We start from the raw sequence: 22,618 nt of genomic DNA on the forward strand, positions 1-22,618 counted from the left end.
CCCCCCCCCCCCCCCCGCCGGCCCTGGCCCAGCTGCTGCCCAGCCAGGGGAGCAGGGCGCCGTGGGGCCTCACCTTCCCGGCCCCCAGTTCCCGCTCAGGAAAGTGGGTGTGCTCAGTGCAGGGCTGTGACCCGCAGGGAGATGCTCCTCCAAGTGGAAGAATGTCCCCGCCCCCGCGGGGCTCTGGGATGCTTTGGCCACCTGGAAGGACGTCAGCTCAGGGCAAGGCTGGCAAAATGGTGCTGATGATGAGGGTTAGTGGGAAGTGGGTCACCATTTAGAAGTGTCAGGGCAAACGAGGCATGAGGCCTGCGCTCTGGGCCAGGCCTGGTGGCGGTCCACGCACACTTGCGAGGGAACCTCCCCCCGCCCCCTGCCAAGGGGCCACCAGGGCCGGCAGTTCAGGCCTGGGGCTGGTGGCTGCGGACCTAGGAGTTGGCCCCCTCTGGCTCTGCCCCCCTGTGCTCCAGGCAGGAGCGGAGCCAGCATCCGGATCGGATCCGGGTATGCACCGTTCCCAGCCCAGGCAGGTCCCTGCAGGAAGGAGGAAGGAGCCGAAGGAGGAGGCAGAGGGATGACCCTGCCAAACGCCTGCCCAGTAGCCCTGGCTGCGAGAGGTTGGGCTGGCCAGGGTCTCAGGGGGCCCGGGGAGCCCATGGAACCTTTGCCTGCGGCCAGAGGCATCCATGCCAGTCGGCTGTGCCCTCTGGCAGCCGCTGAGCCTCCCGTGCAGGCAGGAGGGGAAGGAGGCCACCCTTTGGGTGGACAGGGCCTGAGCTCCCCACCGTCTGTCCCCAGCAACCTGGAGGAACTTGGCCCCATCCCAAGGCGGAACTGGTCTGCCCCTTTCCTGCCAGGGTTGAGGGGTGACCGACTCCCTCCACTCCTCCCTGCCCTGTGCCGTCCTGCACAGCTGGGTCCCCGCCAGCCACTTGGGGCTGGTTTTAAAAATAAAAGATAACTTGATAGATTTTTTTCCAGTTTTTATTGAGTGAAAATGTCAAACCTTGCATCAGTCATGCAAAAAAAAAAAATCAAATAAATAAAACACATATATTAAATTTCTAATAGCACTAAATTCAAGTGGAAAAATATTCAGTTAACCAGGTGCCGAGGAGACCAGATTCAAGTAATCAGAGCACACACTGTTCAGTTCGGTTTTCACGTTCTGCATTTTTCGTCTCAAAAACCTCTCTATATATCTCTATATATCTATATATGTATATACATATAGATATATACACACACATATGTGCATACATGTTATTTTATATTTATATATATACACATACATAGTTATAAAACATTAAAAAGAGCATTGGTGGATCAAGCATTGTTTTCCCCACAGAAAGAAAATAAAACAAAATTACACATTAAAATTCAAAATGAGCTAGCGATGGCTTATAGTCCTAGTGTGCAATATGAAGGTTACAAAAGGCCAGACTTCGCACTGTCGGCATCTCCGATTTTCTTTTCTTTTTATTTTTTTGTTTAATTTTGCTACATTGAAAAATGTTTTTGTGTTTTGTTTTTTTGTTTTTTTTTGTTTGTTTCTTTGTTTTTTTCCTTTACAAAACTCCCTCCACACACCCAGCGGTTCCGTGGTAGGGCACAGAGTCTGGGCGAGTGCTCAGCAGCAGCGTGGCGCCCACAGAATTCAGGAGGCTCTGGTAGGGGCTGTTTTAGACAACGATCTGCTGCCTGATGAATCAGGTACGCTCCGTCTGACCGCTCCTCCCTCCCTGCTCCCTCCCCAGTGCAGATGATCCTGGCTCTCTGGCTGTGGGCAACCAAGAGGACACACACACACACACACACACACACACACACACGGACCAAAAAAAAAAAAAAAAAAAGAAACCAGTGCCCCCTGCCATCTGGGGCTCCCCTTGGAGATCTGTGGGGAGGCTCTGGGTGGCAGGCCTCCTCCAGGCTGGGCTTGGCTCTCTCCCTGTGGCCGGGTCTCAGGGTCCCACCTGAGCCAGGCGGGTGGCCAGGACTGAAGACACGGGAAGCCCTTGTCCCTGTGGCACCCCCCTCCCCGCAAACTGGGCTTGGTGACCTCATCCACTCTGGGAAGGGGGGACGTTTTGCAAAGGGAAGCAAATCTGGATGGGTTGCACCAAAGAAGCATCCCAAACAAAGAAATAAAATAAAAACAAACTGGAAAAAAAAAAAAAGCCCTACAAAGCCACACGCATAACCAATAGAGAAAAACTCAAATGTTAACTACAAACTTGTATCAACAGTAATAGTCCTTTTTCCTTGTTTCTACAAAATTCAAGTTAAAAGTTGGAATCACGCAGCTCCCCTCAGTGCTAGTGTGAAGACAGCCTCAAACTGGTAAGGCCTCTAAAATGAATGCGAAACGAAGCCCCACGTGAGCGACTGCACTCGGTCTCCAACCCCAGGGCTGGTCCGAGGCGGGCCTGGGCTCTCGCGGCCCGCCTGCCTTTTTGTTTTGTTTTGTTCTATGTAGAATGATAACCTTTACAGGAAAAATACTGTACACTTGCTCGCATTTTCCCCCCATTTTGAATATTAAAGCCCAGACAGTGGTATCCTTCCTGTTCCCACCACGTGGTGGCTGAGGCCCCGTCCGGGCCCAGCACCCCAGCACTGCTCTTCGGTTTGGAAGCGGACGCGCCCGGCCTCCCCCTGGGGCAGAGGCTGGCGCCTGGGAGTCCCCGAGCGGCAGGCTGAGGCGCGTCGCCTCCGGGCCCCAGCCCTCAGGAGCACACCCCAGGGCCGGGCCCTGCGGTGGGGCGCAGCGCCCCGACCCCCGCTCGGCCAATGCCGGGGGGTTCCCTGCGGTCTCTGCAGTGTTGCCGGCGCTGCTGCCTCTGCCCCGCCCCCCCCCCCCCCCCCCCGGGCCGGGAGGGAGCGTCTTAGCTGCACGAATGGGAGGCCCTGCCAGATGCTACTGCGGCCCGCCTCGGGGTGAGGGGAGGGGGGCGCGGTGACCCCCAGCGCCCTTCCCGGTCCTGAGCAATGAGGAATCCCACCGGCGTGGTCGCGGGGCCCGGGGCCCGGCCGCGGGGAGGGGCGCGCGGGGCGGCTGCCCGGTTGTCTGCACCCGCCTCGCCCTCGGGGGGGCCCCTTGCTCCTCGGTCCCACCCCGGACAAGAGCACCTTCTGTTTCCCTGAAGAAGAAGATCCCCGAAGTGCAGCCAGAGGAGGGTCGCTCGCAGCCGGTCCTTCCAGCCGCTGGCCGCGCACCGCGGGCGGGGTGGGGGCGGCCCGGGAGCACCAGAGGGAGGCCCCCGCCTCTGTCCTGAGACGGACTCGGGGTCCGGAAGCACCGGCGGGGCCGCCTCGAGCCCCGCAGCGGGGGCGACCGTCTCGCTCTGGACCGAGGGCAGCGTTAACCAAAAATAGCATCTCTTACAAAAGGAAACGCGAGGGCCCCCGGGGGGGGGGGGGGGGGGCGGGCGAGGAGGCCCCGGGCCCGGTCCCCGCGTCCCTCCCCCGACGGGCCGGCTAGGGCGAGGCCGCGGCGGGCGCAGGGGCCGTCAGCTCCGGGCTCCGCGCCCCGGGCGCCCCCGCCGCCGCCTCGGGCAGCGACTCCTCCTCTGAGTCGGTGCGCAGGTCCTCGTCGTCGTCCTCGTCCTCGTCGTCCTCGTCGTCGTCCTCGTCGTCGTCCTCATCCTCGTCCTCGTCCTCGTCCGCCTCCTCCTCGGGCAGCTCCAGCTCCTCTTCCTCGTCCTCCTGTGACGACTCTCTGGCCGCGGGCACGGGCGCGGGCGCGGCGGGGCCGTCGAGCAGGCCGGGGTCGCCCGGGTCGCCCAGCCCCAGCCCCAGCCCCCCCGGGCCACCGGCGGCGGCGGCGGCGGGCGGCAGGAAGAGCAGGGCGCCCCCCGGCTCGGCGCCCAGCGACAGCGCGCCGTCCAGGCTGACGGCGGGGCCCGGGGAGGTGGCGGGCGGCTCCCCGCGCTCCTGCTTCTCGTGCTTGCGCTTGTGCGAGTCCATCTGCGACATGCCCACGACCGTGTGGCGGCAGCCGGGGTAGGTGCAGTGGAAGTGCGAGCACTTGAGCTTGTACTTGCAGTCGGGCACGGCGCAGTCGGCGCTGGAGCTGAACTGGCAGAAGCCCGCGGCGCTGATCACGTCCTGCTTGCCGTGGTGCTTGCGGTGCGCCGTGACCTTGGTGCTGTCCGTGCAGCGGAAGCGGCAGCGCAGGCAGTGGAAGTGCGTGCTGCTGCCCGAGAAGGGGCAGTCGGTGAAGTGGCAGCGCAGCGAGGCCTTGAAGCGCTTGAAGTCGTCCAGCACCAGGTTGTCCACGCGGTCGTGGTGCTGAGCGTGCTTGTACATGTGCGTGCGCCCGCAGAACTTGTAGCCGCAGTTCTCCCGCGTGCAGTGGTAGTGGGTGACCTTGAGCGAGAACTGGCACGCCGCGTCCTTGCAGTCCTCGTAGAGGTCGAAGCGCCGGAAGCCCTCCAGCATCATGCCCTCGTCCAGCATCTTCCGCGAGGAGGCCGTCTTGCGCCGCTTGCCGAACGGCGACATGTCCTCGATGATCCAGAAGCGCTTCTTGGCCCCAGAGGCTGTGGGCATGGAGATGGTGTTCCCTGGGGAGGGGCAGGGGAGGTCAGTGCCCCCCCCCCCCCCCCCGCCCGGGGCACCATTCCCAGGATCACACACCCACGCCGGGTCCCCAGTCCCGGCACCACACGGCCAGAGGGCGCCCCTTGGGGGTCAACACCTTGGCTTCCCCGGGGCTCTGGGGGCCTCTCCCCCTCCCCCTCCCCAGAAGAGTCGGGGAGCCCCAGGCTTCCCCTTGCATCATCGCATGTCTGCAGGATGAGGGCACAGGCATCCGCCCGGGGTGGCAGAGCAAGCAGCCCGGGGGGAGGGGGGGATGTGGTGGCTGCTTCCTGGCCAGTTTGGGTGGGAAGTGAGGACACGTCCCGGCGCTAATTGAAGCTGAAGGGGGAATCTAGGTCGGCAGAGTATAATTACCCAGGTTGGCCGGGGGCCAGGACGCCATCATGCACCCGCCTCTAATGAGGGACAGGCCAGTTCCTTCTCCAGCTGGCTAACCAGTTTCCCCGGCTGCCCACCTGTCTGCACAGGGGACCAGCCTACTTGCAACAGGGATGCCAAGCGCCCCGGGGCTGTTTGGGGCTGCAACTCCCTGCCCCGAGGGACACCTTCCCCTTCATACCAGAAGGTTCTTTAAAGTCTTGTTGGGGTCTTCTGGCCCCAGTTAGCTGGGAGAGGACAGCTCTGCTGAGGGGCCAGGCTGGAGCAGGGGCTCAGCCAACAGATGGGTGCCCATCTGTGCCCTCCCTACTGGATGCAACTGCCTCCCTAGACTCCGGATGCCCCATTGCCAGGTCTGCCTGATCCCCTTCCTGGGAGGCACCAGGCCCCTACTGCTGCGGGGTGAGGGGCGTGGCACAGGCCACGGGGAAAAGGGCAGCGATCCCAGTGCTCCCCGCCCCACACCCTAGAAACCAGACAGAAAGCTTCAGGGCCCGGCCCTAGCCGGGGTCAAGGGTGGGCATCCTCCAGGCTTCTCCCACGTGGCTGACGCGTTCAGCCCGCCCTGAACCTGCCTCGAACGCCCAGCCTCCATGGCACCACTGGGCCGCATCGTCCACTAAGGGAATAGACCCAGTCATCCACCCTTAGCGGGTGAAACCAAGGTCTGCCACGGGGTGGGGGTGCCCAGCAGAGGACCAGGGAGGGTCTGGGGCCTGGAGACGCAGGCGCGTGCGGAGTGGTCGCTGGTACAGGGCTCTGCCTGGTTATGGCGGCACCTTTCCATGGGCTGAATCCCACGAGGCAGGGCCCCCCTGCCCTGCTCTCCACCACACCCCCGGGCCTGGCACTCAGCAGAATGTGAGGCCCAAATGAGTGAGGGAAGGCACAGAGCCGGGGTGATGAGTACACCCCGGAGGGGAGAGGAGGGCAGGTCTCACCCCCGCAGGGCATCAGATGTGGGGGGGGGGCTTGAGGGTGGGCGCAGGAGGCGCCTCTGCCATTGAGCACTGCCTGGGGCCTGGGCCACACAGACTCCCCCCTTCTTCCTGCTTGGCCCCAGGGATGGGGGTTCAGGCTGACGTCAGGACCCTGGCTGGACCCAGTGCCGGGCAGGGGTGGAGAGGAGCGGTCCGCGGGGCAGAGACTAGGTTCTCTGGTCTGGGGGGGTGCTGGGCTGTGAGGGGCACAAGGCGGCCCTGTCCTCGGCCCGGCAAGGCCACAGGGAAAGGTCAGGCCCTGGATCACGGCCTCGATGGTCAGCCGGGGTGACAAACACTGGCAGGAAGTCATGTGCGAGTTACCTGCGGCGTCCTGAACTAGGGGGGCGTCGCCTTGTACTGGACTTGGAGTAGCAGTGGTGGGCGGGAAGCGGGGTGGGCTGCTGACAGGGCGGCCCAGGCCCCGGGGGGCTCCGAGAGTGGCACTGAGCAGAGAGTATGAGACACAGGGCGGAGAAAAGAGGCATGGGAGGGAGGGGAGGGGCGCCCGGAGCACGGCCGCTGAGAAGGATGGGGTCAGTGGGGGCTGCGGAGCCACGCGGGCAGCCTGGTCACCAGCGGCGGCAGGAGGAGGAGGAGGAGGAGCCGAGCAGCCTGGAGAGGGTGGAGAAACGCAGGGGGGAGAAAAAAAAAAAAGGAAACCAAAACAAAGAAAAAACAAACAAAAAAGAACCCAAATGAGAAACCCAATGGCAGAAGCAAGTATGATATGAAAACATGTGGACAGATGAGGAGCAGAGAGGCGCCACGACAGAGTGGGGAAGGAGGTGGCAGGGGGAGGAGAGAACGGGAGGGGCAGGCTGTGCAGGGGGAGGTCACGGTGGGCTCGGGGAGGGCCTGCGGCCGAGCCCAGCGTGGGCGGGAGCCTGGTCTGGGACGACGGCCGCTGGGGGTGCTGGGCCGGGTGCCTGGGCCCGGGGGCTCCGGCAGGGCCCCGGCCTACCTGCCCTCCTGGCGGGGGGCGGGGCTGTGCTGCTCTATTCGGTTAGTGCTCAGAGAGGACAAGCCTGGGGTCCTCTCCTGGAAACCGAAGCCAAGGGCTGAGTGCTGGCAGGAGGTGGCCTCCATGACCCGTGTCCAACAGACCCGCAGGCTCTGCCGCACCCAGAGGCTGGCTCTGTCCCCACTTTGAGGCCACTTGACCATGACCTTCCAGTCCTAAGACCGACCCAGCAGTGCCTTGGGCCTTGGGAGGAGGGGCCTGGCCCAGGCTGGAAGTCTCCGGGCGCCCAAGGTCTCTTCCTGGCCCGCAGCTGGCGCCGTCCCAGCTCCCTGGCCACGCGCTCACCTGCCGCCGTGCTCTCGTTGCCCACGGGGGTGCTGGAGCAGCTTCGGTCCATGGTGGACGACTCGGAGGACACGGCGCCCGGGCTGCAGCCCGTGTAGTCCATGTACTCATCTGTCTCCGTGTCCATCAGGCTCGGGGGGCCCTGAAAGGAAGCGGGGGGCCCTGAGGAAGCTGGGCTGGGGGCCTCGCTGCCTTCAGGGCGGCATGGGCCCCCCACCTGGAAGCAAGAGCAGGACGGGGTGATGCCCTGTCGCCACCCCAGGTGGAGGAGGGGGCGGCGGCCGGCTGGGGGCTCTCACCTGGGAGGGGGGCACGCGATCGAAGTTCTTCCCCAGCATCCTCCGCATGTGCTTCCGGGCGTGGGAGGTCATCTGGTGCTTGAGGAGGAAGGAGAACTGGCAGCCCTCCCGGATGCAGTGGAAGTGGCTGTTCACCTGGTTGTACTTGCAGCCTGCGGACACAGCCCCGCCCGGCCGTGAGCGCCCCGCGCCGCACCTGCTGCGTGTCGGTGGCCTTCTGGGCACTGGTGTCCGGGGAGAGGGCACGTCCCCCCCCGGCCCGCGGGGGCATTCCTCTGAGGAGGCCTGTACTCCACCCCAGCCCCAGGTGGCGGGAGGGCATGTGATGTGGCAGGCTGGGCCCCCCGTCGCCCCAACAGAGAGATCCCGGGGCTCCAGGCGAGAGACCCTAATGACCCGTCTGCCAGGTCAGCCCCCTCCCAGCAAGCAAGACATGTCTTCACGTCTCCTCTGGGGAGCCCGGGTGCCTCTCCCCGGACCTGTTTAGGCCTCTGCCCTGCCCCCACCCCACCTCCGCTTGGCTCTGGGCTGAGAACAAACAGAGCGCGGGCAGGGCTGAAACAGTGTCAGCGCAGGGCAGGTGAAGGCCTGCCCGTTGCCATGGCACCGGGGCTGGCCAGGTGTCTTATATCATCCCCCAGCTTTGTTTGGCCCCAACTACCACCCAAAACCCCCGAAGTTGAGTAAATACGGACAGCTACGGAGCACCCCAACACCCGTAAGCTGAGCCTGAAGACAGCACGGGCCACCGAATGTTGACCTCTGTTGCCACAGTTACCAACCCTCTCCCAGGCCGTGAATTCTTTTTGAATTAATACTTGAAAGAAAGGTTTGTTTCTTGCCCTTTCCTGGCAGTTGCCCTGAGTAGCTCACCCTTCCCCTCTGGAAGGGCCAGTGTGCAGACGCAGCGGCCCCACCTCTGGTCCCCCAAGGCCCTGCTGCTCCAGCCACCTGAATCCCAGCAGGCCCAGCCTGCAGCCCAGATGTCTGGCCCGCCTGCCTCGCGGCCACCTGCCTTCCAGTTTCCAGTTTGTTCCTGGCAGATTCCTGCCCCACATCTGTAGGCCCAAGATCATGTGGCTCCATCGTGAGGCACATGGGTGGGCTCTGCCCTCTGCCCGCTCATCCCAGAGCCCCCCCCCCAAAAGGCATCCCCAGGGCAAGCTGGGGCCAGGGAGTGACTCGGGGGGCCCCGGGTCGGGGGCTGTGGACGGCTTCCCAGCCGAGGCCCCAGCTCTCACAGCAGACTCCGCTCCCTGGCATCTGCTGCGAAGCTCAGGACACGTGTGGCCTCCTCCTTCTGGGTCGCCCAGGTCGCAGATGCTCTGGGCTGACCCACAGTGTACCTGCTTGTCCCACCAGATCCCTGCCACTAAGCACGGTGCTGGCCAGAGCAGACGCCCCAAAGCCTTACTGCCACCACCCCCCACCCGCCACCTCCTGCAACAGCACGCTCCGCACACAGCCGTTCCTCAATAAGCATCTGCTGCACGAACACACGAGCAGACGGAGAAGGGTCCGTTCTGGACAAAGCCCTTGTAGTGCAAGCCCTGGAAAGCAACCCCAGGGCAGGCCACTTCAGGAGCTCCTACGTTACCGGCACGGCCTCGAGGGAAAAGGAAAGAGCTCTGGGGTCAGGGCCTGACTCTGCCCATGTGGCGTTTTCCTTGGGGGGAGGGGTGGTGGCTGGAGTGCTCCGAGTCACCCTCGCCCCTCTTCCTGGGCTCTTTGTGTTGGACAGTGTTGCCCCCGTGGCAATTCCTAGCCTGTGAGATCTGGGACGTTTTTAAAGAACTGTGGAGCCTGAGAGGCAGGGACAAGAGGTGAGTACCAGGAGAGGGGGACAAGGCCGCACCCCTGCCCCTTGCCGCAAGCCGCCACCCCCAGCCCCGGCCGCTAGTACCTAGCCTGCCACACTCCTCGCGCTTGGTGAAGTACTTGAACCCGTTGGCCGCCCGCCGCTCGGCCTTCTCGTGCTTCTTTATGTGCCATGGCAACTTGGTGGTGATGTTGGTCACAAAGTAGCAGCCAGTCCGGAGGCAGTGGTAGTGTCCACGCATCCGGAACTCGCAGTGCTGCAGGGAGGGGCAGGGGGGTCAGGAACAGGCGGACGGCTTCTGTGAGCTCCCACCTGGCCCCCGCGTCTGGGCCATGGCAGGCCCTCCTCCATGCTCAGAATCAGGAATCGGATACAGGCCTTTCACGTGTGCAAAAGCAGTATTGTCCCTTTTGTCATTTGACTGAAACATCCAACCTGGTGATCGTGCCAACTGCCTCCAATCCCACACCCAGAGCAGACATCACTAATCTATCCCTGCACTCTTCTCTGCATCGCCCAGCTCTGGGATCAGACTCCTTCTCAAGGCACTCTACCAAAACAGCCCCTACCAGTCTCGGGGTAGGCCTTTATTAAGGTGAACTTGATCTGCCCTTCCTGTCTGGGGCATGGACAGTTGAATCTCTAACTGCCCAGTGGGCCTAGAATTGTAAAATTCTCGGCGTGTGGGGAAAGGGAGCCCAGTTCCAGGACCGGCGGAATGATGCCAAGTGTAGAGCAGCTGTCCAGCATGACGTCCCCACTGAGGGCCGGGATGACATGACAGACCTCACCAACGGAGCCCCAGTCTGGACCCCTGCCCAGGGGCCTCCAGGGGCCGACAGTGCCCTTTCCAGGGACGGGAGGAGGCCAATTCAAAATGGGTGTGAGAAATGGAATCCCTGCCAGGAGGAGCTGGTCCCGGGCCCTGCCCCCCGCCCCGTGCTGACCCCTACCCCCCGGGCCCTGCCCCCCAGCCCTGTGCTGACCCCCACTCCCCGGGCCCTGCCCCCTCCCCCCGTGCTGACCTGGTTGGGACAGAGACACTGAAGTGAGTAGTACGCGAACTGGTCTCGCACGTTCACCAGGTTGTTGTTGGGGTTGATGTGGTCCAGGCAGTGTGATTCTGCCTTGCCTGAGGTTTTGCAGACGTACTTGCAGTTCCCAAAGAGACAGTGGAAGTGGAACTTGCTGGCATACTTGCAGTCCGTTGCGAGGCAAGGATCGCTGGAATGAAACCACAGCCCAGAAGGTCATTGGCATTCCCAGGGCCCTCCCCACGGACATCCTGACATTTGTCGTGTTGGGGTTCTGCTCCCTCATCCCCTGAGGTGCAGCCCAGAGGACAGGCCCCTGGGCTGCCCTCCTCCCGCACCTCAAGTGGCTTTGGCCAGAGGAGACTACAGATCCCAGCATGCATTCCTGCCTTCTTTTTGGAGCTCGGATGGTGCAGGAAGGATTGCAGTGTGAAGGCTGCCCAGAGCATTGCATGCTGGGACACGTAGTTTCCATGGCCACACCTCAGGATTATAGATAAGGACGGCTGCAGTAACCTCTTGGATGTGAAACTGAGAGATGGCGCTGCCAGCCCTGGCGGGGGGCCAGTGAGGGCCTGGCAGGCCTGGCATGGGCACTGCCCTGGGTGTGGCTGACTGACAGGGTGCAGATGGGTGGGCAGCCCTACCAGGAAGCTCCGCTACCACGGGGCCTCGACCAGTGGGGATGCGTGCCTGCTGTCATGTGCTGCCGAGGCGCATGGCTGCTGGGGGCCCCCAGGGTCGGCCCAGGGCGTGGGGCTCCCGCCCATGCAGAGAAGCTCACAGGCCAGCTGAGTGGTGGAGCTTGAGGGGCGGAGGGGTGCTGGGCTGAGCCCCCCCGCCCCGTGCCGGCCTGCCCAGGGAGCAGCAGCCCTGCCCCACGGCCTGCCCCCCTGGGCGGCAGACAGGTGTGAAGGACGCTATGCCCCAGCCTTCAGCCCTGGCCGCCCCCACGGCCACCCCTATGGCCGCCGTGGGGTGGGAAACCGACCGCGCTGGGGAAACTAAGAGGGCTGCTGCTGAGGGCGAGGACGACTGGAGGAAACCCGGGGAGGGACGGGGAGGAGCGCAGGTCCCCCTCCATGCCGTAGGCCCAGCCCCAGGTGCTCAGAGAGGGAGGACAGCTGCCGCTCAGGCGGTGTGTGTTCACATCCAATTTATTACTTTTATTGAGAACAGGAAGCCGCACACATAACGATACAGAGTCACCGTTCTCGCCACAAGGCGCCACCACCATCCAGTGAGGAAGGGCCCTTCCACCCCTGAGAGCTCAGGCCATTGTGCAGATGGGCGCGGGCCTGGGTGGGGTGGCGCCTAGCCCCCTCGCCCCCCACCCATGACTTCGCTTGTTCCGCAGAGGCTTGGCCGTGGGTGCGAGCCACAGAGACCCACAAGGAGGCCCAGGGCGAGATGCAGCCCACCACTCCCAGTCCACCCAAGCGGGTCCTCACTGTGTCACCACTGCCCCTCGGGAACAGCGGCCACCCCATCCCCCCACCCAGCTGGCCGCCCTGGGAACAGGCAGGGAGGCCAGAGAAGCAGCATCTTTGGCTAGAAGGCCATCACCCAATGACGGTGTCCCAGAGAGGCTGGGGACAGCCAGGGCTAAGTGCAGGGTGAGGAGCAGGGCCTCCGCGGCTCCCCTTACTAGCACCTACTCCCGAGACACGCGGGGGACACGGGACTCCCGGCTCATCGAGGGACTCACTTCTCCTGGAACTGCAGGAATCCGGGTTTGACCTGGGGCTTGGCGTTTTCTAGAGAAGTCGTTGCCAAGGGTGAAGTGGGCAGGTGAGGCACTGACGCTGGAATCTGAGGCATCTGGGGTATGGTGGAAGCGAGCTGCTTCCAGGCGAGCAGCGTGGGGGTGGAGGGCACGGCGGCCGGGCTGGGAGTGGGACCTTCCAGAGAGGAAACCGTGGCTGTGGTGACAGGAGGCGCTGGAGGGGACGAGGGGGCCAAGGCAGGTTTGGTCTCCGCAGCCGAGGCGGGGAAGGAGGCCTCTGCGTTTCCCTTCACTGCTCCTCCCTCCGTCCGGAAGTGGAAGCTGCAACAGGCAGAAGCCACGTCTCAGGTGGGGAATGACGAGGGCCCGGAGCAGGTAGCCTTTCCCGGGGTCTGGGACCCCATCACTAGCCTAGGGGCCCAGAGTCCCCCTCCCCTCCCTCCCCCCGCAGTCCCCAGTCCTAGGCATGACCCTACCAGGAAAGAAAGACTGACAACAAACGGCCGTATCCTCTGGTCCTCAACTTGGGCTCCTAGCTCGGCCCTAACTACCTTCCTACCTGTGACCTTCCTGCTGTGGCTGTCCCTAGCTCCTCCCTACACAGAGCGGGGGGGACAGGGACAGCAGACCCTGGCGCAGGAAGAAGTCCGTGCTTCCAGAATCTGCTCTGAGAATTAAAGGCGGGTCTCAGCCTTCGAAGTTGGCTCTTCTTCAGACTAGCAGCTGGGCTGCCTAAGCCGTAAGCAGAGCCTGAGTGAGGGCCCAGGAGCCTCGGTCTGTTTTAAATGTCGGCAAGTTCTGGGTTCAATTATGCTAGGCGGGCCTGCTGCTTTTCAGCTCAATGGGTTTACAAATTAATTTCCTTATTTTTAGGTCAAAGAGAATCTACTTGTCTACAATACTGTGGCTAGGAAAGGTCTTCACCTAGGGTCCCTGCCTGGGTCAGAGAGGAGTCTCTCCGGCTAACTCTGCAGGGAACATGTGCGGCCAGGCTGCCGGCTGCACTGGGCGGGGGGATGGGGGGTGGGGGGTGGGCAGAAGCAGACCCTGCTCCGGGTCTCTATGTGGGGCCTGGATGGGCTCAGAAGATCCTGCTGGGAGCTGAGCAGGTGGAAGGGCGGGGAAGCCTGCCTTTTTTTCAGGCAGTACCTTCTTAAGAAGCCAGCTCAGCTTCTGAGGTCTGGTGGGAGCTGCACACGGGTCCCTGCTTGGAAAGCAGCTAGAGGCCCGCGCAACCCCTGGGCCCACCCAGCCCAGAGCCTGAGCCTGGCTGGGATGAATGAGGCTAGGTTGCCATGGGCCCCGGGGACCCCCACTCACTTGGCGTGCTTGATGGCCCCGTCCAGGGTGCTGAAAAGCGCGCCGCACTCCTCCACCACACAGTGGAAGTGGGCCTTGTGAAGGAAGTCACACTGGGCATCACAGAAGTCCTTGGTGCCAAACCTGGCAGAGGAACCGGTGGTCAGAGGAGACCCTGGGGCACTGGCCACCACGACGGGTGGGCGTGGCCCTCCCTGCTCTTTTGCTCTGCCAGGAAGCCCCTCACCTTCGAAGGTACACCTTCCAGGGCTCGGACAGCTTCTCCTGAACCAGTGCCTTCACAGCCTTGCCCAGGAAGGGCGAGGACTCCATGGCGGCGCTGCCCTCTGCTTCCGTCTTGATGTTCAACAGGCTGCCGAGGTTGGGGTTGCCCTGAGACATCTGCAAAGAGCACAGGGGCCATGCTTGAGGCTGGGGACCTCAAGACACAAACGTGGCCACCCTGGGAGCAGCAGCAGCTCTGGGCCACTCGGGCCTCTCGCAACAGACCGGAGCCACTGAGAGGAGAGGAGGCCTGGCCCCACGAGGCTCTGGCCATAGCCGAGCCCGCTCTGAACAGATGCTGCCCCAGGCAACGTGCAGCACTACCCTGGTCCCGTGGAGATGCCAGGGCTCCTCCACACAAGCCCTGTGGTGCTAAGATCCATCACTCAAGCTAAGGCCGAGACTCTGGGCACATACTCCAGCCTAGCTTTTCCCAGACTTCGTGGCTCCCTGGTTATTTTCCTGCCAGGTTTTCAAAAGAAGTGCAGGAGGAGGAGAGGGGGGGAACCCCTATGAATTCCTTGAGAACAAGAGAAGGCACACAAAGGAGGAGCAGAGAGGGAGGGAGGGAGGCTCATGGGGTGAGATCAAGATGGCTCACTGCTGCTGGGCCCCGGAGGGGGAGTGGGGTGGGGGAGCCCGTGTAAAGGCTCGACCCACATGGGGCATGGGGCCCTGACAGGAAGGAACGAGGGGATGCGGGGGGCAGTGACCCGAGAAGGGAAAAGGAGAGCAAGAGAGCTAGGAGGGAGGGAGGGAAGGTGGAGGGCACGGGGCCTGTGGCGGAGGGCAGAGGGCGGCAGGGGGCTCCTTCCCCGCCAAGGGCCCAGCCGGGACCTCCACCCGTGAGGTCCGGCCGGCGCCCAGCTCCCTCAGCAGTCACTTGTGTGCGGTAACCAAATTAATCTTGTTGTAGTCAAATTTATCATGTGAAGGGGGAAAATATATTTGAGATGATGTATAATTTACAAAGACCCTGCATTATTTAAAATAAATATTCTGGAGCGACCTCTGCGGAAGGCGTCCGAGACCATTACTCAACCCGAAAAGTGGAAATTGATGCTTTGCTCCCACTTTAGGGCCCCTCCCCCACCCCTTTTTAAACAAACAAAAAATATATATAAAATAAATAAATAAAATTAATAACTGAGAGCGGAAGAAGTTAGAGGGCTCTGGAAAAGCTTTTGGAGTCCTCCATCTGAAGGGAAAAAAAGGGTGTCAGAGGCTGGAATATATTTCTTCAGCCAGTTCATTAAATTAATTTGTAAGCAGGGGCTCTGAAATTATATCCGATGAAAAATGGCCTCAAAATTTAAATGGTACAAACTCATCTTATTAGAGGCAAAACATTAAAAAACAAACACATCCCCCCCACCCCCCAGCATAGCTTTAATTTCTCTGGGTGGGGGAATGGGAGGCATGTGATGGATGGTTCTTACCTTATTCATAAGCGAGGATAAAAGAGATGAATTTGCCGGGACTGCGTGGCCATTTGATTCATTGCTGGAACACACAAACCAAGGGGCTTTAGCTTGGATGTACGTGGGACTGAGCCCAGATACTCCCCCTTCCCAGCCCATCCCTCGGGCCCCGGCCCCGCCTGCGACATCTGCCTGGGCAGGACGACGACCCCCGCTAGGAGGGGTCGGCTCCTGGCCTCTGTGCGGTGTGCCTCCAGGAGTGCTGGCCCAGAGCCTCCTGCCATGGAGCAGAACTGGAAGGCCCCAGCCTTGCCTCACCTGGGCTCCTTCACAGTCAGGTCTAAACTGCGGTCCTGGGAGACCTCGTGGGGAACCGGGGCGCCAGTGTCCTCACCGGGCTCCTGCTTCACTGGGGTTGTGGGGAACCTGGCGGGGGCGGCCTGCTGCCCACTTCCTACAGGAGAGGGGAGGGAAGATGGTGTTAGAGGGGCTGAGGGCTTCCTCTGGGCACAAACCGGAACCCCCTCACCGCCCAGCAGGGAGGGCAGTGGGCTGGGTGGGCTGGGGCCCTGGGGGAGCCCTGGCTGCTGGTCAGCGATTCTCCCCACTGACATGATCGCTTGTGACGCTTACCCCTGTGTGGCAATTCTTCAAGTGATAATTATTGCAAAATTATGTCAAAGTTGTCCTGGCTCAGGGCCTCCTGGAGGAGAAGGGCGGGAGGCTGGGGAGGGGGCTGGCACGGGGGTGGGGGCCCTTCATTTTCTCCACTGACTGTCACAGTCAATTTGTGGGGCTGCCGCTTAGGCTTTTATTAAAGACTCTGTTAATGCTAAGGGAAAGTGGCAGATCTAGACTGGGAGCTGCGCCCCCTCCGCAGGTCCCCGGCCCACTGTTGCCGGGGCGACGGCCCTGCCTTCCACTGAGCATGCCTAGGAGGGGCATCTGCTGTGTCAGGGCTATGGAAGCTGACAGCCAATCAGAGCAGTTCAAACTATGTGACCTCGCCCGTCAAGCTGTCCAGGGCAGGGATAGGAGGCCCACTCGGGCCGGGCTGGGCTGGACCGGGGTAGGTGGGAGCTGGTGGGGTGCCGCCACTGGGGGGAAGGCCGGAGCTGGGTGGGCAGAGGACCGGGGAGGCCGAGCAGAGCAGGGGCAGAAGCAGCTGCTGACAGGAGTGTGTCCACCGAGCCCTTCTCCACAATCCCCAAGTGGCTGAAATACTGCTCTGCCCCAAGGCGCTGTGGCCGAGAGAGGCCTGCTTCACAGGCAGCAAGTGGCATTTTATTAAAAAATAAAGGAAAACGGGCCCCCTCCCCTTCCTTGCCCTTTCTTTGGGGGAAGGAGATTTTTCTAATGAAAAGGAAGAAGTTGCCAGTCTGGCCACGGAGCCCCACGTGGCCCTGAAACAGCTGGCCAAAGAGGCATAGCCCCTGGGGCAGTCCTGCTGTCCCTCCCACGCCTGGAATGGAAGGTGGGTCTTGCCACTTCCAGCTGACAGGAGGGTCCCACTGGGGACAGCCGAGTTTTTGGAACTCAGCGTCCACATGCCGGTAGCTCCCCAAAGTCACTTGCCTAAGGTCCCCCAGGATGCGGGCAGGCCCTCCGGGAGGTCTGGGCAGATCCCTGGGCTAGGCCGCAGGGACCTTAGGGCTTGGCTGGTCTCGAGATGACCTCACAGAGGAGCAGGGTGCTGGGGCTCAGGAGTCGGACCACCGAGGTCCACCAGACTTGGCCCCCTCTTAGCTGAGTGCCGGGAGCAGACTATCCGCACTGGTCCTTCAGCTCCACAAGGCAGGACTCTGCCTCCCTGTGTGTCCCCAGCACCGGCCAGGTGCCCGGCCCTTAGCAAGCACAGTGGTTGTTGAATGAGTGGAGGAAGTGACAGCTGACTTTTGTCACAGGGGACAGGCGAGAGGAGCCAGGTAAACAGAAAAGCCGAAGAGCTCCAGAGACACAGAAGACATTTAAAAAGAGTAGAAAACCTGAGAGAGGAGAACTGCGCCCCTCGGCGAGCCAGAGGGAGGGCGGAGGTGTAAGCAGGAGGCTCCAGCTGCGTTGTCCAACATGGCAGCAGCTGGCCAGGTGTGACTCGGTTAAAGTAATTCCAATAGAAATCCAGTTCCCTGGTCACATGGCCAATTTCAAGCGCTCAACAGGCACCTGTGACTAGCGGCTGCCATACTGGACAGCGCAGAACAGAACGTTTCCGTGGTCGCAGAAAGTTCTACCAGACGGCACTGATTGAGGGGGAGAGACTGGAAGGATGTCCTCGGCCTCGAGGGGCTGGCCAGGTGTGAATCCCAAGCATCCCTGAAGTCTGGCCACCCCACTGGACTCCTGCTCCCTCCAGGTGACACAGAGGGGGGCCCTAGGGAAATGCGGGGGCTCTGGGACTGCTCTCATCAGGGGCTGGACTTGGGATGAGGTAGGGTGAGAAGTCAGGGCAGCGGGTGAGGACCAGTTGCCCCCAGGATGTGAAGGCTTAACCGCCTCCACTTCACAGATGAGGGACAAGGGCTGCCTGCAGCGGGTGGGCAGGCCAGAACGAGGGGCCCCCAAGAGCAAATAAACGGTAGGAGGAAGAGACCAGGCAAGATGGGGGGCTGGGCAGGCAGGGGCCGTGGGTGCAGGAGTAGAAAGGCGCTTTGCCAGCCTCTACCCCACTCCCCCTCTGCTCCGCAACCCGAGGCTGTGGGTTCCTGGGGCAGGGCCTGGCCTGCTTCCTGGGGCAGGGCCCGGCCTGCTCACCTGGGTCAAAGGTGGCAGAGGGCTTGAGGGCGGCGGCGGCCAGCCTGGCCATCATGGGTGAAATGAGGCCCTTGCTCGCCGAGATCCTTTCCATGATGGAGGCGGGGGGCACCGGGACGGAGGAGGCAGCCGCCGGGGCAGAGTCGCCGGCTCCCGAGGCAGCCAGAGCAGGCGTGTCAGCGGCTGCTGAGGCCGCCACCCCTGATGACATGGCACCCAGCAGGCCGGGGGCGCCCACGGGCAGGGAGGCGCCGCTCCGAGCTGGCAGGATGGGGAAGTAGGGGGCGGCGGTGGGCAGGCCTGAGTTGGAGAGGGCCAGTGCCAGCGGGATGGAAGCGGGCAGGCCCTGGGACAGCAGCCCCGAGATCTTGCTGTTGGGAGGCTTGGCGGCGCTGGGCACGGCCTCCGAGGTGGCGGCGGCGGCGGCGGCCAGGGAGGCGGAGGACTGCTGGCTGGTCGGGGAGGCGCTCAGGCTGGAGTTCTTGCTGCTCAAGGCCGAGAAGTCGACCAGGTCGTCGTTGCTTGACTCCTCGTGCTCCGTGTCCTTGGCGCCCAGCAGCGAGGCCGGCAGCCCCAGCACGCCCGAGGAGCGCACGTGCCTGCGCTCGTGCTTGCGCTTGTGGGAGGTCATCTGGCTGGTGGAGGTGAAGGTGAAGCCGCAGCCAGCACGGATGCAGTGGAAGTGGTTGGTGGCCTTGCTGTACACGCAGCCCTCGTACCTGCACTCCTCGTACTTGTAGAACTTCTTGAAGCCGTCCTTGGCATACGCGTCATCCTTGATGTGGTAGCTCTTGTGCTTCTCGATGTCACACTTGTTCTTGAAGGTGAACGTGCAGCCGGGGCGCCTGGACGGGACATCAGGAGCCTGTTGCAGGGCCTCGGGGGGCCCGGAGGTGGTCCTGCCCTGCTCCCACCGTGGCCCCGGAGCGGGGTGGGAGGGTCAGGGAGTGGGGAGCCCAGGAGGAGTTTCTGGGCAGCCTCCCACCCCTGTACGGCCCACGTCCCTATGTCCATCCTTCCCCCCTCTCCCCGGCCAGGAAGCCTCCCCGGCTGGCGCCCCGCTTACCTGCAGTGGAAATGGGTGGTCTTCTGCCCGTAGAACTGGCAGTCAGCTGTGCCGCAGTCCTCGGTGGCTCGGAAGCGCTGGAAGCCATCGTTGATGAGCTGGGTGTTCTTCTTGTGGAAGTTCTCGTGGGTCATCACGTCTGATGTGCTGGTATACACCTTGTTACAGCCCACCTGCAGGCAGGACGGCCGTCAGGGCAACTGAGGCCAGGCACCCCAGGGCCCAGGTCAGAGCAGCCATGCTGCTGGCCAGTGACCTCCCTGCTCAGGGGGGGCTTCGGCCCCGTAAACATCACCCTGGACGGTGGAGAGCCTCTAACAACCCCTCCGGCCCTCCAGGCCTCGCCTGTGCTCAGGGCCGGGTTGTCTTCAGGGCCCCTGGACGCCTCCCGGCACAGGTGTGACAGTCTAGTCCCACAGGATGTGAGTTTGGGGTCCTCATCGGTGGCTCTCCCTCCAGAGCCCCTGGCGGTGGGCAGGGCTGGACCTGGGGGGCCTGGCGGTCACCTTCAGCCCAGGGACTCACTTCGTGGACAGTTCCTGGCACAGGGCCCTCCCCACCCCACCCGGGCTGGGCCAAGGCAGGCAACGTGGCCATATTGAGTAAAAACCAGTGGAATCTGAGCACTCTTGAAGGCCGGGCCGTGCCAGCGTCTGCACCATCTCAGGGCCCGGAGAGCGAGCCCCCCTCTCCTCCCGGCCCAGGTTGTTCCACGGAGCCCATAACAACCCCCTGACAAATACCCGGGGGAGGCGCGCCGGCTGCTATTTGCAACCCCCAGTCGCTCCCCCTGGACCTGACACCTTGAAAAAGCCCAGACTCTGCGTGGCATTAAAACAGAGAATTAAACAAAAAGCTCCTCAGGAACCATTTGCAATGCGGCTCTTGGTGTTAAAGCCTGAAAAATGTCGGTCTGTATAAACAGCTCCCTGAATTGCACCCGCACCAAGTATGGCCATGGGGCCGGCCCCCCGGCCTGCCTGGCGCTGCCCCCCGCCCCCCCGCCGCGCTGGCCCCCGGGGCGGGCGGGGCACCTGCATGCAGTGGTAGTGGGTGCTCTTCCCGTTGAGGTGGCAGCCGTGGTAGTAGACGCTGCAGTCGTCCAGCGGGCTGAAGCGCATGAAGCCGTGCTGCAGGGAGTTGTCACGCTTCTTGTGCATGTTGTAGTGACGGATCACGTCCTGCTTGCTCGTGAACCTCTGCGGGACAGCGCCGCGTGGGTCGGGGCCGGCCCCCCTACCCCGCCCAGACCACTGGCCCCTTGGCTGTCCCGGGGAGTGATCCTGCCTGGGGTGGAAGCAGCCCGCGTGGCCTCCGGGCCAGCACAGGGGACCGGAGATGGAGCCATTCCAAAGGTTCCGGAGGCACCCCCACGCCGACCCTGCCCTGGCCCCCCACCAGGCTCCCGGCAGTCATGCCCAGGAGCAGAGGAGCCGAAGCAGGCCCGGCCCTTCAGGCAGGGGCTCTGATGGGTGACGACTCCTGTTGCCCAGGACCACCGACGGGCTGTGCGAGCGCGAGCTCCCTGGTGAGCAAGAGGGACAACCCGCTCTGCACGTACCAGAAGTGGTTTTGACCATAAGTGACAATCTATCTGGGCCTCAGTGCGATCATCTGTTAGACGGGGCAGGAGACCTGACCTCACGAAGACACTGGGAAGTGTCCGATAAGGGACCTCTGCCTGCTGGCCTGGTCCCTGGGTCGGGGCAAGCCCCCAGCGAATGGGAGCTTCAATTATCACCCCGGGGATGCAGATGGCTCAGGATCCTATCAGATGCCTATCTGCGGCTGCTGGTTTTCTGGGACCTCTGCCTGCTTGAGTTGAGAGCCCCCAGTGCACTTGCGGGAAGCTCGTCTGCCGCCGGGCCGGCACGCAGGGGCAGGGCTGGTGCCCACCGGGCCCTACCTGGTAGTTGCACTCGGGGTCCAGGCAATGGTAGTGTTCTCGGTACTGGTAGGCGCAGTGGATGTGGCCACAGTGCTGACTGCCTGAGAACCTGCAAGGACGAGCAGGGGGCTCAGGCCTCTCGGGGCAGCTGTCCCAGCAAGGACGCTTCTCAGGCTCTCGGCCGGAGCAGCTGAGAAAAACGTGTGCCCATACCTCAGGGAAGCGCTGCTGGGGTTCAGGGGGGCGCAGGGCCCTGTGTGGGGGTGCAGGGGCAGCAGAGGTAGTCTGTAGGGGTGAAGTGGCAGAGGCCTAAGAAAGCTGGGGGAGGGATTGCGCCTGTTGGGAATCCGAGAGCCACTGAACTGCAGGCCTGTGCCCCCTGCGCTGGGAACGAGGGCCCAGGGAGGCGCACAGGCCTGGCACCAAGGTGGGGAGGAAGAAGCCGGGGCAGGTCGAAAGTCAGAGCAGAGACATGGGAAGACGCCTGGGATGGGATGGGATGAGGCGGTGAGGGCAGGAGCCCCCCACGGTGGCCCGACTGCCTTTCCTGCAGGTGCCGCTGCTGGCCCCCCACCCAGGGCTAAGCCAGGTGCTGCAGATACAGGCTGGGAGGGCCCAGCTGCTGAGAGGTGCTAAAGCCTCTCTCTGTCCTGGGCTTTTCTGACACTTGAAACAGCCCAGGGTTATGAATTTTTAAAGCACAGCATCTGTTCGGCTTCCTGCAGCAGGGAGTGTGCTCTCCAGCCAACTCGGCAGCCAGGAGCCCCCGGCTGCCCGGCCACTGCCTGCCTCCCGGGAAACCCCGTGCCTTCTCTAGGCCCCGAGGCTGCCGGGGCGTGGCTCTCGGTCTCGGTGCCGGCTACCCTGGGGAGGCTGCTCTGGGGGAGAGCCCACAATGACAGCGGGAAGGAGACGGGCGTCAGACTGCAGGACAGAGATGGAGACCCCCTTACGAGGGGAGAATGATTTGCAAATACATATTTACGCTGAAGCTGCCAAAAGGGCCATCTGCTGAGGCCCTAATAATAATGATAATAATAATAATAGAACGGAGAGAAGCTGAAAAGGCAGAGAGGGGTGGGAAGAACCTAGAAGATCAGCAGAAAGACAGAAGCCGGGGCGCAGCCCCTGCTACGTGCTGCCCCATCGGGTGCTGGCAGCGAGGGGCCTGATTTGGGGGAATCTGTTAAGGCGAAGGTTCTTTACCTGCCCATCCCGCTGCCTTAGAAATGTATAGGAGCGGGTCTGGAGTCGGGCGGTGAGGATCAAGGCCTGGCCCAGGGAGCACACTGAGGCCAGGTCAGGGAGGACCATCGCCCACACCCCCTTCTCATCCCCACTGGTTCAGCTCTGGCCTGCGTCCCACCCAAGGCTCCATGTAAGCGACGGTGGGGCTCTGGGCTCACCTGTGGCCTTCGGACACCCTGGCCCAGACCACATCAGGGGGCAGGGGCTCTGAGATGGGGTGCAGTCCCTTGGAGGAATTTGAGGGCAGGAGTGCACAAGGGTGGGGAAGCCGTAAGCACCTTGGCACTGGCGGTCAGATGGACCTATGGTCCCACAGTCCCTAGGCGTTCCTGGCACCATCCCACCTTCTCTCCATGGCCGTCTCCTCCCCAGGGGCCTACCTGGCAATATATTTCTGGTAAATGTTTACATCTTCAGTGACAGCTGGTTTATCTGTGGGCAATCCGTTCCTGGCGAGAGACACACAGGGCACAGCCGATTAGCGGACAGGGGGTAGCCTCATGCCCCAGG

The 22,618-nt window shown here is 62.6% G+C and overlaps 1 protein-coding gene across 3 annotated transcripts in view; it reads right to left on the reverse strand.

Annotated features, from left to right (window-relative positions):
- Window positions 1-3,413: 3,413 nt before the first annotated feature.
- The window catches only part of CASZ1 (castor zinc finger 1), a 122,547-nt gene continuing 103,342 nt past the window's right edge, over window positions 3,414-22,618 (reverse strand). For 2 of the 3 annotated variants that reach the window (XM_021684036.2, XM_021684034.2), the window contains 15 exons: window positions 22,489-22,557; window positions 20,879-20,969; window positions 20,007-20,171; window positions 18,973-19,145; window positions 17,907-18,751; window positions 15,474-15,609; window positions 15,174-15,237; window positions 13,697-13,851; window positions 13,471-13,593; window positions 12,133-12,471; window positions 10,416-10,614; window positions 9,475-9,646; window positions 7,572-7,723; window positions 7,273-7,414; window positions 3,414-4,568 (listed from right to left, as the gene is read on the reverse strand). In XM_021684036.2, the coding sequence (XP_021539711.1) occupies window positions 3,481-4,568; window positions 7,273-7,414; window positions 7,572-7,723; window positions 9,475-9,646; window positions 10,416-10,614; window positions 12,133-12,471; window positions 13,471-13,593; window positions 13,697-13,851; window positions 15,174-15,237; window positions 15,474-15,609; window positions 17,907-18,751; window positions 18,973-19,145; window positions 20,007-20,171; window positions 20,879-20,969; window positions 22,489-22,557 (3,913 nt within the window). In that variant the 3' untranslated portion in view covers window positions 3,414-3,480. The remainder of the gene's footprint in view (window positions 4,569-7,272; window positions 7,415-7,571; window positions 7,724-9,474; window positions 9,647-10,415; window positions 10,615-12,132; window positions 12,472-13,470; window positions 13,594-13,696; window positions 13,852-15,173; window positions 15,238-15,473; window positions 15,610-17,906; window positions 18,752-18,972; window positions 19,146-20,006; window positions 20,172-20,878; window positions 20,970-22,488; window positions 22,558-22,618) is intronic. The other variant, XM_021684035.2, reaches the window with a different exon arrangement.

The sequence above is a fragment of the Neomonachus schauinslandi genome, chromosome 4 (assembly GCF_002201575.2).
Source record: "Neomonachus schauinslandi chromosome 4, ASM220157v2, whole genome shotgun sequence".
Taxonomy (NCBI): domain Eukaryota; kingdom Metazoa; phylum Chordata; class Mammalia; order Carnivora; family Phocidae; genus Neomonachus; species Neomonachus schauinslandi.